A 16,955-nucleotide genomic window follows, 5' to 3' on the forward strand; every position below is an offset into this window, starting at 1 on the left:
TAGTAAAATTGTAGAAGAGATTTGTACCTGTTATAAGATTTATGAGATAAATTTGTAAAAATAGTAAAGATTAACTAAATAATATAAGGTTTATAGCATTGTATTTTGAATGAGTCTAATCATCAAAGTATGAGATATTGAATGAATTAAATAATAAAGGTAAAGGTTAGATAGCTACTCTGTACTACAGAGAAGACTATTGAAATATATTCAGTAGATGTAATGGTAATATGAGAGGTAGAAAAAGTAGGGTAGATGGAACAGTACATAAAGAATAATCTGTATATAAGAACAATTTTTATAAAGGGGATAGAAGTAAGAAATAGTGGAATATTAAGTAACTCTGAGTAGTACTTAAGATAACTAACGGGACAAAGGCAAGGGGAGAGAGGAGGGGGGCATTGGTGGTTGGGATGGCCAGGAGTTTCTTCCCATCCCCACTTCAGCTTTGGGGTAAGGTAGTACCCAGGGGATTTCCCAGGGGGAAGAAGGAGAATAGCTTAGATAAGTGTATGGGAGGAAGTGATGGGGTTTTACAAGAAAGGGTATATGTCATTTGTTTGTTTGGTTTTGGTAGTATGTTTTCCCTATTTTCATTTTGTAAGGATGGTGGGAGGTGCACAGCATAAGGGACTACAAGGCTATGTTAAGTTAAAGGCTCATGGCTAAAATAATGAGAGTAGTATCTTAATGTTAAAGGTCTGGGGAATATAATTAAAAGAAAAAGTATTGAAGCAATGTTAAATAAGGATAGAGCTCATATTGTATTTCTGCAAGAAACTCATAAAGAGGAGTTAATGAGTTAAGATGCTCATGGTATGAGATTTATGAAACAGCATATGGAAATTCAAAATCTAGAGGTGTAGCAATTATAGCTAAAAAGGCTGATTTTATTATGTATTTTACGCTTCTATTGTTTTGTAGCTTATTAATAAAATAAAATAAAATAAAATGAAGTTTAATACTACTAGTTTCTTTTGTATACTATTTAATACTACTAGTTTCTATTGTATTCTATTTAATAGCTATTTTGTATTACATGCTAATTGTGAGCCAGTTTGGGAGCTGTGTCGACCTAAAACCTGGACAGCAAGCATGCATTTGAATGCTCAGTCATTTCAGGGGAGGAACAAAGCATACCCTTCAGACTCTCCCCCCTGTAAGAAATGAGGCTTTTGAAAGTGCCAAACCGCAATTCACGCTGAAGTCTGCTGGACTCTGTTGGGCTATGATTCTTAACGTCGGTTGTACCACATCCGTGCTCATGTGTGAGGCAATCGTCCTTAATTACCGTGATGTCCTGGTCATGTTCATCACACGTCCGAAAATGTCGCCTGAATGCCAGCGTGGTGGAAGTTGCATCCTGGCTCAATGACAGCAACTCGTAGTCTTGCCTTTCATCCTCCAAGATGGTTTCCTCATCCACGGCATGCCAGTCCTGAGTGAAACAGAGGGGGTTTGGGCAGTCAAAAGAGCCAGTGTGTTGCATGGCAGAGAGAGTGGAGGGCCTCATCAGGGAGAGCTGGATTCAAATCTCTGCTTAGCAACAAGCTCTAGTCTGTAGATGAGGATTTGCTGTAATGTTTCCAAAACTTTTTCCTCCTAGACTTACAGAGCAGTGAGCAAATGTGGGATTTCACACCTCTGAATTGGTTGAAACAACAATCCTAGGCGCACTTACCTGAGAATATGCCCCACTGAGCACAGTGGGAGCCAAACCACACATTATACTAATAATGTAGCATGTAGGAAGGTGATGGTTTCTTTCTTTGGAGTGGAACCACTCTGCACTGAAAAGGAAGGGTTTATTTTGCCCACTCACACCATTTACCTCCCGAATGTGCCCACTGCAGGAGTGGGGCAGGTGAGCAAAAGAACAGTGGCTTCCATTGTTATCTAAGTTCAGTTGTTAGGATCCTTCTAGACAAGTTTTGTATGACACCATGTGCCTGCCTCTTTCAGGGAATTTCATGGGGCTCTAGACCATGTCATTTTCAGCTTGTAACCTTCCCATGTTTTTCCTTTTCTTCCCCCATCTTTTCCCTTATGTAGAAAATCCATCAAGAAAGAAAAGCCGGAATAGTGGCACAATTACTGCCAGTCATTAAGGTGATTAAATCAAGTGGTTATTTATTTTTAGTAGTATTTTATTATTGGCTTTTTAATATATTGCCTCATTCTCATAGGCTCTGGGCAGTTTACAAGATATCTAGACCAACAACAATTCAAATTTAGACTAAAAACAAACAGATAAAACAAGTTAAATAAAACTAAACTGAGAACTAATCTGGGAAAGCCTATTGGAAGAAATACATCTTGAACTATTTCCTGAAAGTAACCATCTGGGATGTCTAATGCGTCTCTCTTGGCAGGCCATCCCACAATTAAGGGGCAATCACTGAAAATGTCCCCTGAATAATTGGCATTAATCTTGCAGAAGCAAATTTCAGAAGGTTACTCCCACAGGACCTTAGCAGGTGAAGTGGAACATGTGGGCAAAAACACTCCTGAAGGTATTTTGGACCCAAACCATGAAGGGTTTTAAAGCTAATTACCAACACCTTGTACTGTGCCCAGAAACGCATTGGCAGCCAGTTCAGAGACTCTAATATTGGTCTCTTCATGATGTCCCAGAGACCAACCTGGCTGCCGTATTTTATACTAGTTGCAGTTCCTGGAAGAGGCACAAGGGTGGCCCTATGCGGACTGTACTGCAAAAATTGAGCCTACATGTATGGAGTGATGATGCAGCACTGGAAAGCAAGCTTACAGCCCACAAAATACTATTTCTCTTTTAACTTCTCTTGCCCCCAAATTTCCACGTACAGAATATTCTTCTCATGCCCTCATACAAAGCTATTGCGTAGCTGCATTTGGAATATTGTGCACAGTTCTAGTCAGGCTGTCCTAATCAGGATATCAGAAGGACTGGGAAAGGCAAGAGGGAAAATTGGAGTGTGGGTGTTGAAGCATTGTTTCTTCAGGGTAAGCTAAAGAGTGTGGGGTTGTTTATTTTAGAGAAAAGTTGGCCTGGGAGTGTGAGGGCTGGACAAGATAGAAGTTTGTCAAAGTATTTGTGGTATGGAAAAAATGGAGAAAAATCAGTTTTTTTCCTCTCACATGAAATTAGCATTTGTTGTCCTCCAAAGAAACTGATTGACAGAAGATGCAGGACCAGGACACAGACAGAAAGAAGTATTATTATTATTATTATTATTATTATTATTATTATTATTATTATGGCACATAATTTATGGAACCATCCAGCACAAGATATGTTGTTCACTCCATAGATAAGATAGTTTTAAAAGAGGTTTGGAGGACAATCCCATGCATGTTAAGACAGGAAACGTCCTTCCGCTCCTATTACTTCTCATCCAGCCACTTCTTTCATCATGATGATGATGTGAGCACTCAACTGTATGCTGAGATGATGTTCCTTGGTGCACACAAGAGGGACTGCAATGTCCCCAAAGGCTTAACTCCTGTTGCTCATGTAAAGCAGCCACCTCCAAATTCATCTGAGACTTAAAACAAAAGGAAACATTCCCCCTTCCTGTCACACCATGTGCCAAGCCTAGTGCTTCAGGAAATGGAAGAAACAGTCTAGCTTACCGAGAAATAGGTGGTGCCATCAGGAAGGACTCCCCCAATCACAAGGTCTGCCCCAGTCATCTCTTTATCAATGGTGAAGCCAAAGGCCACCCATCCAGTTGACTGAACTTGAAGCTCAAAAGTTACCATGGCATTTTCATCATCATGGTCCCATCGGAGGTAGATCTTGTGCAAGGGGTCCAAAAATGCAGAGAAACGCAGTGGGGGAGCTAAGGACTGGCTGGAGCAAAGGCACCTGATGGCCATGAGAAATAGCAGACTTTTCATACATGGTTGACTCATCATTTTAGGAATAGAGTATGCCCCTTCTCTCTCTCTCTCCGCCCTCCCTCCCTCTCTCTCTCCCTCTCTTATGCACACACACACACCCCTTCTCTGTTAGAGTTTTCCCCAGCCTAGTGTGGAAGAGACCAACTTTATATGAAAGGCTGGGGACCAGCTGGGACCGGTGCCAGGGATTGCGACTTTGGTTCTGCAGTATCAGATTTAAAAGGTGGAATAAGTACATGATTTTACATAAGAAAATGGCATCCTTCCCAAAAGGTATTACATACTTTTTCTTTTCTCAGGTGCATCTTCCAGGGGCAAATCATCTCCTCACCCATGTATGGCAGAACATATACAGGAATAACTTCCAAAAATATTTTGTGGTGGAAAGCTCTGCCAGATGTAAATTTAAAGGCCACTTTTCAAACTGTACATGTATTTACCCTAACTAGGCTCTATGGATTTGCTAGTCTGAAGAAAGCAACTACGCATGAAGCAGGTGAGCCTTCTGTGCAGTTCTCCATCCCACTGCCTACAATCTGGGTCTCTTAATTCCTCCACCTGTAGACAACCTAGGAGGGCTTCCTCGGGTGCCTTCCTGATCCCCTTCCTAGTGAGTTCCAACTTTCTAAGCATCCCATGTATGCAAAAATTCAAAGATATGCTTACTGGTTACTAGAAAAAGATGGCTCTCAGTAGCTTGTGCTTCTATTATGCTTTTCCTACCCATGAGCCTTGCTAAGTGCTTGATATGTGCTTGTTGGGATTCTAATTCTGAAAAGTTCCACCATAACAGATTCTAATCTGCTGGAAAAAGGAAAACACACTTAATTTATGTCTTCAGCAAAAACTTTCAGTGGCTGATGTAGTTATTTTGGATGCTCTTTTACTTAGAGCATATATATGTATATTTTGGCCTTTGGGTCTGTTTTTGTGATCAAATGTTATCAACACTCCTTCTGTAGTGTTCATTTCTTTGCTCATACTGATTTCAGCAACAAACATATTTCAGCCCTGAAAAAAATCACCATATGGTGACCGGAATATGCATGTTCCCCCTGAGTAATTCTAATGGTCACTGACAGTGCTTGGCAGCCAGATAGCCTCTAGCAGCAGCAGCAATATTCCTGAAGGCTTGATGTCCATGAAAAAGGAATCGACAATATTTTCCAGGGTACTAATTTCTTCAGGCATTGAGTGGCATCCTGAATGCATTTTGGAGCATCTTGGAGTATTGGTAGAAATATGGTCTGAGAACAGAAATATAAGCAGACAACCCAAATGTGTCAGTACCAGTGCCTGAAAAATGGGATGCCCTGGTTTTGCATCCTTGGGTTTTCTATTTGGGGAAACAGACACAGAATGCCTGCTTGAGGTCCCTGAGATTTGTCAACATATATTTGACACTGCACCAGATATGTAGTAACTTCTGGTATTCCTCAGTGGGGTCTGAGGATAGAGGCTTGTTCCATACTTATGATGGCAGCCATGTTGCTGGGGCTATTGATACCAACAGCTCATTCTGCATGGCTGTACATGATGCTCAGACATAATTTTAGAGGGTCTGAGGTATATCTGAATTTTTAGGTGTGTGTATGTGTGCTGGAACACAAGGCACATTCTGGGTGCTCAAATGATACACAGGTGTTTGGAATTGTGTCATACACTGATGGGCTCATCAAAGAACTGGGACTGGATGAAGCTCCTCAAAAGTAATGGATTTGTTGCAGCCTGCTGTGAAAATGCCCTAAAAATTATAGCTTGTATCTGCAGCATAGTTCTGGGACCCTCTATATCTGCAAATCAGCATGAAATTCAGCTATCCTGGTTTGCCTGTGGAAATCTAATCATGTGTTGTTCTTACCTCTCAATAAATACTGAAGATGCAGGTGACAATGATGACAATAATATCCAAAGTTCAGGTACAGAAAATGCTTCTGCACAAGAAAGAAGGTCTTTTATTAGGGGACTGTTTTAGATATGATGTTGGAAAGGGAGATTATTTAAGGATTAAAGACAGGGATGGCTTAAGAAAAGATAAGAATGACATGGTTTTTATGGAAAAATTAAACCTGAGCAAGACCAAATATCTACCTTTTGGAGTTTTAATGGCATCTGAGATGTCTTCAGGAAGAGGAACACGTCTGTATGACAAAAAGGAGAGATTAAGATATATTAAGGAAGATAAAATAATAAAAAGCACTTGTGTAAAACTTAAAATCTGGCAGAGAATGGAGAATGGAGGAAAACAGTGAAACCTGAATCTGTATGTGTGACAATGGGTGCATTGAGAATCCATGCCACTCTGAGGAGGAGGAAATGTGCGCTGATGCAAATGGGGAGGGGCCTGTAGTTATGAGTGACAGCCACTTTAGTGGATCCATTGTGTATGTGAATAATGTGACAGGAACTGATACAAAGAGAGGTGGACAGGAGAGGAAGCATAGAATCAAACCAAGAAGGGGGTGGATGGCCTGGGCATTCCTGAAAGACCCATTGCCTTGGCAAATCTGAACATCTCAAGCTACAGAAGAGGAAAGAAATTTGCTCTCTCATTCACATATTTAGCACAGGCAATGAAATAATTTGGGGTGCAATCACAGTTATGTTTAGACAGAGGAAGTCCTACAACTCCCCTTATGGCCCAGCCGTACATTTATACATAACCATAAATGGTTTTCTATGTAAATAAACTAGGGTAAAAGGTAAAGAGAAAACTGTTAAGCATTTGTAACATTGCCTTCAATGACATTGGGGTAATGCCATGGACAATATGAGACTGACCTCTTTGCTTGAACCATGTCCTTCCTGTCCCTTCCCTCCTCCCAACCTCACCTGGAAAGACAAAAGATCACATGATCAGTTTCCTTCCCCCTTTCTATCCTTCCCTCCCAACCATGATGAGAGAAGCATGTGTTTCTCTCTCCACCTCTCTAAGCTAACCAACTAACAATGAAAGAAGAAATTCTGCATGAACATACCAACATCTTTTCTTCATGCAATTCACATATGGATTGTCTGTAAGTAAATAAGCCTTTTTACCTTTTATTAAAAAGCCTCTCAGTGCGGATTCTAAAAGATCCAGGTACAAGCATCAGTCTTGTAACTAAATCCACTGTTTGATGCTTACCTCTGCTGAACTTGCATATAACCAGCATGGGCATTCCTGGGTTTGAAGGTGAGGTTGTCATGGCTGTGGGAACCCAACATAATCTACCTTGTGAGGAATGTGGGAGATAATGCTGGCTGGAGCATCTGTCAAGAGCCAGGATAGGAATGTAACGAGAATGATTCTTCGCAGGCAACTGTGGTACTTGTGCATCAGGGGCCACATGATATTTTATGGTGCAATGGATAGGATAGCCTATAGAGATGCATCCATAGTACTTCTTTAAGCAAAATTAGACTGTTCTCTTTCCTGGCTTACTGTGTTGTCAGCTCAAGCAGTTACTCCCTAACTCTGTCTTCCCTGTACTCACATCTCTGCTTTCACAGCTGTCTTTTGCTGTGTTTGCTGCTTGATGGATTTCAAAGACTTTCTCGAACCTGCAGAGACATTGTCATGCAACTGTAGACTCCAGTGGACTCCAATTTGCTTGTCTCAGGCTTATCAGCTGAGACATCTGAGAAAGCCTTGAGAAATGTATTTTGGTAGTGCTACTGAAGTGACTCCTCTTTGGCTGGGAAAAGAGGACAGCTCCTCACCAAGACCAATAATTCAGTCAACATCTACTCAAACTTGCTGGTGTTTGGCTTAATAAACCAAAAGACTGAAGCTGTGAAATAGTTTAACTGAAATGCTTCTTAATGTGGCCCCATTTTGGCTTGTACCCTCTTATTATTTTTTCTGACTTTGTATAGGGTATTATAAAAATAAGAGATCTTGGTAGTAAGGTTTTCAGCACTTAACAGAGCCACACATTTTAGAAATGCATTCTCTTCCAGATGTTGGGACATTCTTCTCTCTATTCTGATTCTGCTGATTTAGTATTCAGCTCTTTTATTCATCCAGGTTCTGATCTTCATCAGTTTTCAGTTATGGTGTGCATGGAAGGGGAGTCAGCAACCCCATACTTCCCAAATGAAACCCACAGAAAGTTACTTGTATTGTTACAAGTAGCAAAGACGAAGATGATTTTTTTTCCAACAAAAATATCTGGAAATTCTAAGACTGAGAATATATTTCAAGGCCACAACAAGATCACTGAAACAAAGAATTTTACATTTCTTCAGTCCTTGGAGAAAGCCTGGCTGACAGTCACTGACATCTGCTGTGTCAAGGAATACAACAGCCAAGGAATACAGACAGAAACATATTTTCAAGGGAATGAAAGAAGGAATGACAGCATCTTTTATACAGGGCCAGTCCTGGGTATTTTGATACCTGAGGAAGAAAACATAACTCTTTCTGGTTCACTAAAATGGGGTGCAATTCACAGAGAAGTTCTCCAGCACAGGTCCTCAACAGGTTTGCAGGGGTCATGTGCATTCATATACTGAAGCAGAAAAGGAATGCACTGAGGCAGAAAATGAATGCCTCATAGTGCATTCATATACTGAGGCAGAAAGTTGGTCATTCGAGCCCATGAATGTCTACACTACACTGATCCTTTTTCCAGCTCCCATTCATTGATAGCTCCCATTTATAGCTGGGCTTCTGCCATGGCTCAGAACTACCACCAATATTTGCAAGGCCACTTCTGGAAATACAAAGCATCCTTGCCCTAAGCAAATTAGTGTTTCTTCTCAATTTCTTCCCTCAGTTCCTACTCCCCACAGCCCAATTTTACTCCCACTTTTTAATATTTCTCTTCTATCTGCTCATATTCCTCTCTTATTCTTTCCCTCTTTTTCTTTCCTTGCCATCTCTGTCTTTTCATTTCCCCCCTTCATTACAAGGAACACCCTGGGCCATCTCGAGTCAGCTGTGGGGAGTAACAGCTGCCCCTTCAGTGATCCACCCCAAAGAAACAGAAGGGTGTGCAGATCCTTGACCAGGGTAGCTTCAGTGCCTCATGCCACTAAAGGCCAGCAGACCACCATTGCATATGTTTGTTCTGGGGCCTGAACGAGAAGAACTGGGTTTATCATGGTCCCTAATATGGTTGCCACCTCCATCAGCTTCCTTTCTGATCTCTCAGGATCTGGTGTTCAGTACTGCCCTGGTCAGCAAAGCCAGGACTGGAGGTGCACTGTCCTTCTGGCAGCACAGGGCTGACTATCCCTGAGCTCTACTTGTGAGGAGGAAGCCAGTCTCCCTGTGCACTCTAGATCAGAGGCTGACAGCAGGCCAGGGATGGTTGGAGCAGGAAGGCCTGCTCTACAGTTGCTCAATTGAGGCCTAGCCAGTGCTGAAGCAACACCCACTCCCTCGCTGGGATGGCTCCCAGAATACCCCGATCCTTGATACACTGAGAGGGCCTGGTGAGACAAGATTTTGAGTGACATAGCAGTGGTGACAGTATAGGGACAAGGCATCCAGGCTGGAGCAAAGCTGATTTTTTTTGTTTTTTTCCCCAGCAAGTGCCTTGCAAATGGTCACAGCAAGTCTGCTAGTGCTTTAAGCCATCTTCCACTTGGCCAGGTCTCTGAAGTGCTTGGAAAGCTTTGCTGTATGGCACTGAACAGTTGTACTGGTGGCAAAGAGGTAAGTTTTCCTTTGCTGCTATCAAGTCCATGGAGTTGCATCTGGCGAGCCTCAGTTGGAGTCTTTTTCCATTCTCAGTCTGGTTTGTTGCTCTGCTTTTTTCTGCTTGTCCTCAGTAAGGAAACATTTCCAGCTCTGCCAGGCAGGAGGTAGTATCTGGGTCCAAGTGTCTTGATATTTCTGTGTTCCAGAGATCAAACAAGGAACTGACAGGACTGCCAGCCACCACAGCTGAAAAATGCAGGAAGTAATCCAGAGCTGCAAGCCTTAGGAAGGAGACCATCTCGCCAGTCCTCCCCCAATGCAGAAGCTGGAGGCTCTGTGTGGCCTAACCGTAACCAGGGACAGACTCTTGGATACCACGGCAGCTATGACATTTCAGTCTTTTCAGTATAGGCAGAGACATCATAGAGCAGCAGTGTAATTGTTACACTTACTAACATAATTGGAATCCTGTCTTGCAGGATACAGTCACACGAAAGTGGCAAACTGCTAGACAGAGCAACTGGAGAAGGAGATGGAATCCCAGCAGAGCAGGGATACCCCACTTCTCTGAGTGTCTGCTGCTTGGTAGAGCTGGGACAAGTTTGCATCTCCCATACCAGTTCTTTTGCCCGAATACAAATATTCCAATTTGATTCTTTACAAATCCTTTCAAGTAGGAGGCAGTGCAGTAGAAACACAGGTCATATAAATCACCTACTGTGGAGGGGCAAAGTACATGGGATATCAGTGATCACTGATTTACCCAAGACACATCCCTGAACATAGAAAAATAATGCTAAAGGAAAAGTTAGGGTAGGATTCTTCTCTCACACAAAGTAAGTGTGACTGGGTTGCCCAAATTCCAGTGTTGCTTGCATCCTCAAGTAATTATCTTGAGGAAAGAGCCACAGTCTGTCCTTTTGGAGATGCATAACAGAAGCAGCTAACAGTTTTGGACTGGGTTGAATTTCCTCTTTCTAGGATGAAGGTGTTACAGGCACAATTGAAAGTCATCAGGTGGACATTTGATAAAATTTTAAAAATTTGGAAACATACACGTGGAAATGCAGAAAATTCTCAAAATTAATTTTCCTATGAATACTAAGAATATGTAACAGAGACTCTTCCAAAGACTAGGCTAGAGTTATTTAACAGCTGCAAGAGTTACAATAGCATCAAAGCGGAAAGCTTCAAGTACCAAAGTTTGGAAAAATAAGCTAGCAGAGTATGCAATAATGGCAAAATTAACTAATTATATACATAGTTGCCAAATAATTTAATAAAAAATGAAATGCTTATGAGCAACTAATATTTAAGAAAACAATATTGGTAAAAATATCATTAGGGACAGTATTTCATGCTAAAGTTATAACATTATTTACCACTGTTCTGATAAATTAATCTGTCATTGAACCTTAAGTGAGAATTGATGGATTTAACTGTGGCTAGAGGAGACAGAAATTATTGCTTTCTCATGAAGTTGAAATTATATGCTATATTTCTGTAATATCTCTTGGTATCCCTTTTCTTTCTTTTTTTTAAAAATACAATTCTTTTTTCTTATTTTTATCTTATTTCTTTTTATTAAAATTAAAATTATATATTAAAAAAGAAAGTCATCTGATCTTCCCTGCATAGATATCCTGGATTCATTGTAAACCAAAGGGAAGGAAGAAACAGACTTGTTGAAAAGATAATAATACAAGACAGTATTATCAGGGTCAATTCTTGATAATGTCATGTGCTAAAATTATGCTGCTCAACATCCAACAGTAAGATGTTGGAGGTGGTGGTGGGGAGATCCTCAAAAAAACTTTGTGCTCATCTAGAGAATGAAATATTTTAATGGAGGAGCATTCAGACAGGAGGTTTCCACCTTGACTGTCTTCGCACTCATTTTTTCCAGATGAAAGGGATTGTGTATGCACACCAGATTGGAGCACCAATAAGTCTGCACATTTCCCCACATCCACAACTAGAAGGAAACCTTTGTCTATGGACCTGCATCTGTTCAAATTCATCTCTTGTTTCTCCTTCCTTTCTTATTCCTGCCTTCACATTTGTTTGTAACCTGCATCACTTCTTTGGTTTCCTTCTGGTGAGGGATTCGTCTTCTTGGTTGCTTGCTTCAATTCTTTTTTGTTTGCTTTGGTTTGCATCTCTTACTCTGAAAAGTGCAACATATATTGAGTGCAACATATAAGTGGTGATTATTCATGCTTCATGATACTTCCTACAGAAGTAAGATAGGAACAACAAAAGTTTGTCTTATACAATACGCTAGATTATTTGTGACAGTAGAAGAAACCTTAACTCCATGCTCTAAGAGATGTAAGGTACATGTGTTAAAAGGCTATGACCCTTCCCCAAATGCCATAGCCTTAAAAATCAGCCACTTGAAATCCTTGAAACTGCTGGGAAAATTTTCATTGCCACCAAAAACAAATTCTCTCCTAGAGCACATAAAAGCTGTGGGGGCAGGGGGAAATGACTTTACTAATAAGTGAGATGGGAGGGTAAAAGCTCCCCTCTCATACACACCCAGTCCTGACTGGCACTATTGGCAGCTGCTATGTAAGAAGCAAAGCCAGGAACACAAAGTGCCTCTGCGCATTTTTCACCACACCTGGCTTAGCCCTGAGTACTCAACAGGGTCTGGATTCAAGAGGCACATCTCTGGCCACACCCCTTCCTGCAAGAGGCCTGCTGGGTGAACATCTGACCCAGTGCTCATTGTGCTTGCGAACGAGCCAGTCACTCATCCAGCTCTGCAGAGATGCTCCTGCTCCTCTATGTGGTCACCAGCCGCTGGGCTGGGCTCTTTCAGGTGACTCCAGGGCAAAGCTGAGCACATCATGCTCTGGTAGCAGCAGGCAAAGCCACATCTGCAGAGTTTCATTGTTCTATGGGCCCCTTTTGTCTTTCAGCGAAAGAACTGGTGGAGCAGTCATTCCGGTACATGATCACTGGAGAGAATTCATCCCTTTCAGTGAACTGCATGCTGAAAAATGCGGAGTACCCCTGGATGAGCTGGTACGTGAAGGACCTCCGCGGCCAGCTGCACTTCCTGGCAACTTTTAGACAGAAAGGGGAAAAGGAGACCAAAACTTGGAGAGGCTCATCCTATGATGCTGAACGAGGTAGCAACACAGAGCTGAGGGTGGTGGTGAATGTGGCCGAGTCCCAGATTCTCTACTGCACCTGCAGCAGAGACCACAGTGAGAAAGAGAGCAAGGAGGCCATCACAAATTCTGCTTCTGCTTTGTCGGCACTGCTGTTCGCCAAGTGGCATGAGCAGGAGGTGGGAGGAGTCCAGAACTTTCCTCCATGATGCCACATTATAGTGCCATGTACAGGTTGAAGCAGGGCATGGACCAGTGTTGGGCAGTCTGTGCACCTCCAGATAAGGTTGGATATCACATCAGCCTTCACCATGGCCGTGGGAATCCCACTTAACCTGCCTTGTGGGGAACATGGGAGAGAATGCTGGCTTGGCACATCTCAGTCAAGGGCCAGGGTAGGAATGCAACAAGGAGCATGATTCTTGGCAGGCAACTATGGCACTTGTGCATCAGGCCACATGACCCTTCATGCTGCAATGGATAGGGTAGCTATAGCCATTTTTCCCCACACATGCAATGTTCGCATTTATGCCTACTATTACTCCACGGAAAAGTTGAGTCTGCTTTCAGCCCCTTCCCTCGAGTTGTTCCTCTTTGATTTCCTCTCTTGGTCACATCATTTCCTCTTCTCACAGCCGTGTTTTGTTGCATTCATGCCTCAGCAGACAACTAGGATGTTGCTGTGCCTGCAACTGGCTCAGTCTGGCAAACGTCTGTGGAAATTCCCTATTGCCCTGCCAAATTTCCAGCTGATGGTGGCTTTGCTGTTCCCACCAGGTAAGTGACTGCCACTATGAAAGAACACAGTGGCAAAGGACTTAATCCAACTTCTCCTTCCTCCTGGCTCCTTTGGGGTATTTCCTTGAATTCTGTATTCAGGATAATCTAGAACAGTGGTCTGCAACCTTCCAGGACATGGGAGCCACATTAGCATGCCCAATGGCCTAAGAGGACCACATCTTAAATATAAAGTATCAAAATTATTAACCTACCAATTTAGATCAAAAGTAAATTTTCAGAGGGCAATGAAGAAATGTTACTTAGAATGCAGTCCATTTTGGAACAATATTTTACTGTGGAATCCTTTTTTCTAGCTACACAGGCTCACCTATTCAGTACGATTTTTGTGGCTGTTTTCTGTTAGTCAACACATTAATGTCCACGTCAAGGTTCGTGACAATCACCCTTAACATTTTGTGTAAATGTACATCTATAAGTCTTGTCCTACACTTGGATTTCACAATATTCATCTTGGGAAAAGTTTGTTCACAGATGTATGTGGTGCCAAAGACTGTGAACGTGCCTGCAGCAAATGTCTTCAAGTTGATAAATATATCAGGTAAACCACAATAGAAATCTAAAAGACTATTTTCTTTGTAGATGTCTCTGAGATGATCACTGGTTTGCAAATTGATTAGTTCCATCTGAAAAAAGTTACTTGCATCTTCTTCAAATGGATTCTGAAACATTCCTATTTCCTTTCCATTCTTATGGCAATTAGTGAATCTCTTCTGGAATCCCCCCTGCAATAGATTCAGTGCTTTGATGTGTCTTTCAACAATGAATTGTAAATTCCCATCCTTCTCAAATTTTAGTGCATTTGAGCATAAATTTGAAAAATTACTTTCATTAACTTGTTTCACAAAAATGTTTGTTTTTGCTTCAAAAGAAATCAATTCAGAATACATGTCACACACAAGCTTTCCTTTTCCCTGCATTCTCAGATTCAGCGTGTTCCGATGTTCTGTGATACAAATCAAAAATCCATCCAGGATCAGAAAGTACTTCTTGATCTTTTCCTTTCTCCTTGAGAAAGACATCAACTTCATGACAAAGACTGAAAAAACATTTGAGGACTTTGCCTCTACTAAGGCGCCAGAATTATGCATGGATGGAACGCATTTGTGCTCAGGAATAATTTCTTCCTCCTCCAAGAACTTGGTCATTATTTTCCTCACTCCAAGCTCTGGAATCCAGGATCCACATATATTTCAGATACTGGAGACTGAAGTAGCAATCTTCCTCCTTATTGTTGAGAGACATGTCCCTCTCACATGCAATCACCTAAATATGTTGCTTTTTGGAGGCTCGACAGTTCATTAGGCCAGAGAGTAAGGGCACAGTCTCTCTCTTTCCAATAGCCCCTCTTGAAAGGTAAAACCTGGTGTGCTTTCTACAGAGTGTGTTGCAGCTTTGCTGCTTTAGCAGGAAGACACATCTGTGCAGTCACAAGCAAACCGCTAAAGACCAACAACCAACGACTTTCCTGAGAACAGATCAGGCTGAGGTTTCACTGGCTTGTCATCCTGTTTGTAACAGTCAGACAGTAGAAAATGTGCCTCTACTACATTTAGGTATCTAGTATCAGTTACCTACTGCAGAGTAACTGCACCTTTCTTCTGTTTTGGGGCACTTGGCAACTGCAGCATGGTCCAGACAGATTTTAAAAAATGAAACACACAGCAATGCACACACACATACATGTGCTTGTGCATGCTGGGGGTCTCCCAGCCCTTTTTGAGGCTATAAGTCTCCGGGGCAAAAACTTGCTTCAGCGACAACCAGCAAGGCCTGGGTAGTTTGGTCATTGTGAGCATGACCAGTTTGGAATGAAAGTATCTGCTGCAGGTCAGCAATTTGTTTCTTCCTTCCAATAGCTGCTTCATGTGGAAGACGTTTATGTCATGACCTTTGGACCACCTTACACAGTTCCCTGTCGCCAGTTGTTAATATAATATCCAGCTCATTTGAGCAGCACATGATGCACTTCACAAAGGGTTCTCCTTGTGCCATTTCTGCCCTTTTATCCTGGATTAATTTTTGCACTGCTTTGGTCACACTTTTGAGTATCTTACAGGTTTTGTGCAGTATAATTGCAGTGTGTGCTGGCATCATGATACGAGAACATATCTCAGCATCAGCCTACACAGAGCCAGTCTGCCTTTTTGGAAGAATGCCAGTTCTGATGTTTTGACTACTGTTGTTTCTATTATGGAAGAAATTTCTTGAGGTTTGTTGAATACATTCACGATCCCACCATATATGTAAGTACAAATATAACCCTAACCTCACAGGCTCTCCAACACAATGGTAAGATTGATCTATCATATTAAAGGTCAGATTGTGTGAAATACCATTTTTGCAAGATTGTAAGAGCCATCTCTATGTTTTTAGCTGATGTAACTTTAAAAGGGATTTCCCACCACATTTTTGTCCTCAGTTCTTCATCTATTTTAGTTAACCCAATGACATTAGCAACAGATCCAGGGCCCTTGTTATGCTGTTTAAGTGATAATCTATATACATCTATTATTTGCCCATCAGCTTTTTCTGCTATGGTGGCTACTCTCTCTCTTTGAAATCTGTCAGACTTGTGGTACATTGTTCTCTAATATCCTGGTTCCTAATAGATATTGATGGATTGATGGCTAACCTGGATTCTTCGGCAAGGTATTCCAGAAAATTCTAGGTACAGGTAGTATGTCTAAATAATAATGTATTAATCTATTCAGCTGATTGTCTTTTAAAGCATTTTCATCTACCATTCTCTATTGCAGGAAAATATCCAAAGTCCACAAATTAGTATCAATGGAGATATCCCACTGCCTGCTGTTTTTAGTCAGCCATGATTCCTGAACATGTCCAGTGCACCTGGATGTGTGAAGTGAGATGCAGCACTTTGAATTCCTACTCAGGTGCAGTGATTCAGACATTTTTCTGGTCTGCAGTAGGAGGCTGTTATGGCTCTCTCAGGCTGCAAGACGTTTTAGAGGAAAGAACCGGGTTCTTCAGCACTGCAGTTGCACTGCAGCAAGTGAAAGAGTGAAGAGATGGTAGCTGGAATGCTCTCCTAGCAACACCTTGGGCTCTGCAGGTGGTGATGCTGGTAAGATAAGGGGCATGGCTAATGGTTGCTCATTTCAAATAAAGAAAGCCAGGAGAGACTTTGCTCTCGTGCGGGTGGAGCTCCTCATCCATAGCAGTTTTCTTTTCTGCTGTATAGCAGCAAGCAGGGGTGCTCCATGGGGGTGAACCTATTTTGGGGGTGGAGTTCAGCACTGGGGTTCACTTCTGTTGAACCCCTCTGCAACCGAAAAGAAAAATTACAGTGGGTGAAGAGTCCTGCTGACACAGTCATTAGCCTTGCCTGAATAAAACCCAATAGAACATTTGGGCTTGTTCAGCGCCAAGATTTTTTTTTTGCAGTAGAACAAGCATGAAAGGACAATCACCTAGACGCTCCTCTGCATCATGAACGCCATCGGTTTTGTTTATTATCACATATGCAACCCCTGAACACAGACTTTTTGGGGGGAAGG

At 41.9% G+C, this 16,955-nt stretch overlaps 1 protein-coding gene across 1 annotated transcript in view; it reads right to left on the bottom strand.

The window, feature by feature from the left end:
• The window catches only part of LOC123017511 (putative DBH-like monooxygenase protein 2), a 36,302-nt gene extending 32,441 nt beyond the window's left edge, over nt 1–3,861 (bottom strand). Inside the window, exons 1-2 of the mRNA XM_044418915.1 lie at nt 3,616–3,861; nt 1,292–1,438 (exon numbers count right to left, since the gene is read on the bottom strand). Of these exons, the coding sequence (XP_044274850.1) occupies nt 1,292–1,438; nt 3,616–3,861 (393 nt within the window). The remainder of the gene's footprint in view (nt 1–1,291; nt 1,439–3,615) is intronic.
• Nucleotides 3,862–16,955: the final 13,094 nt, after the last annotated feature.

Source organism: Varanus komodoensis, unplaced genomic scaffold (assembly GCF_004798865.1).
Source record: "Varanus komodoensis strain SLA01 unplaced genomic scaffold, ASM479886v1 scaffold94, whole genome shotgun sequence".
Classification (NCBI taxonomy): Eukaryota; Metazoa; Chordata; class Lepidosauria; order Squamata; family Varanidae; genus Varanus; species Varanus komodoensis.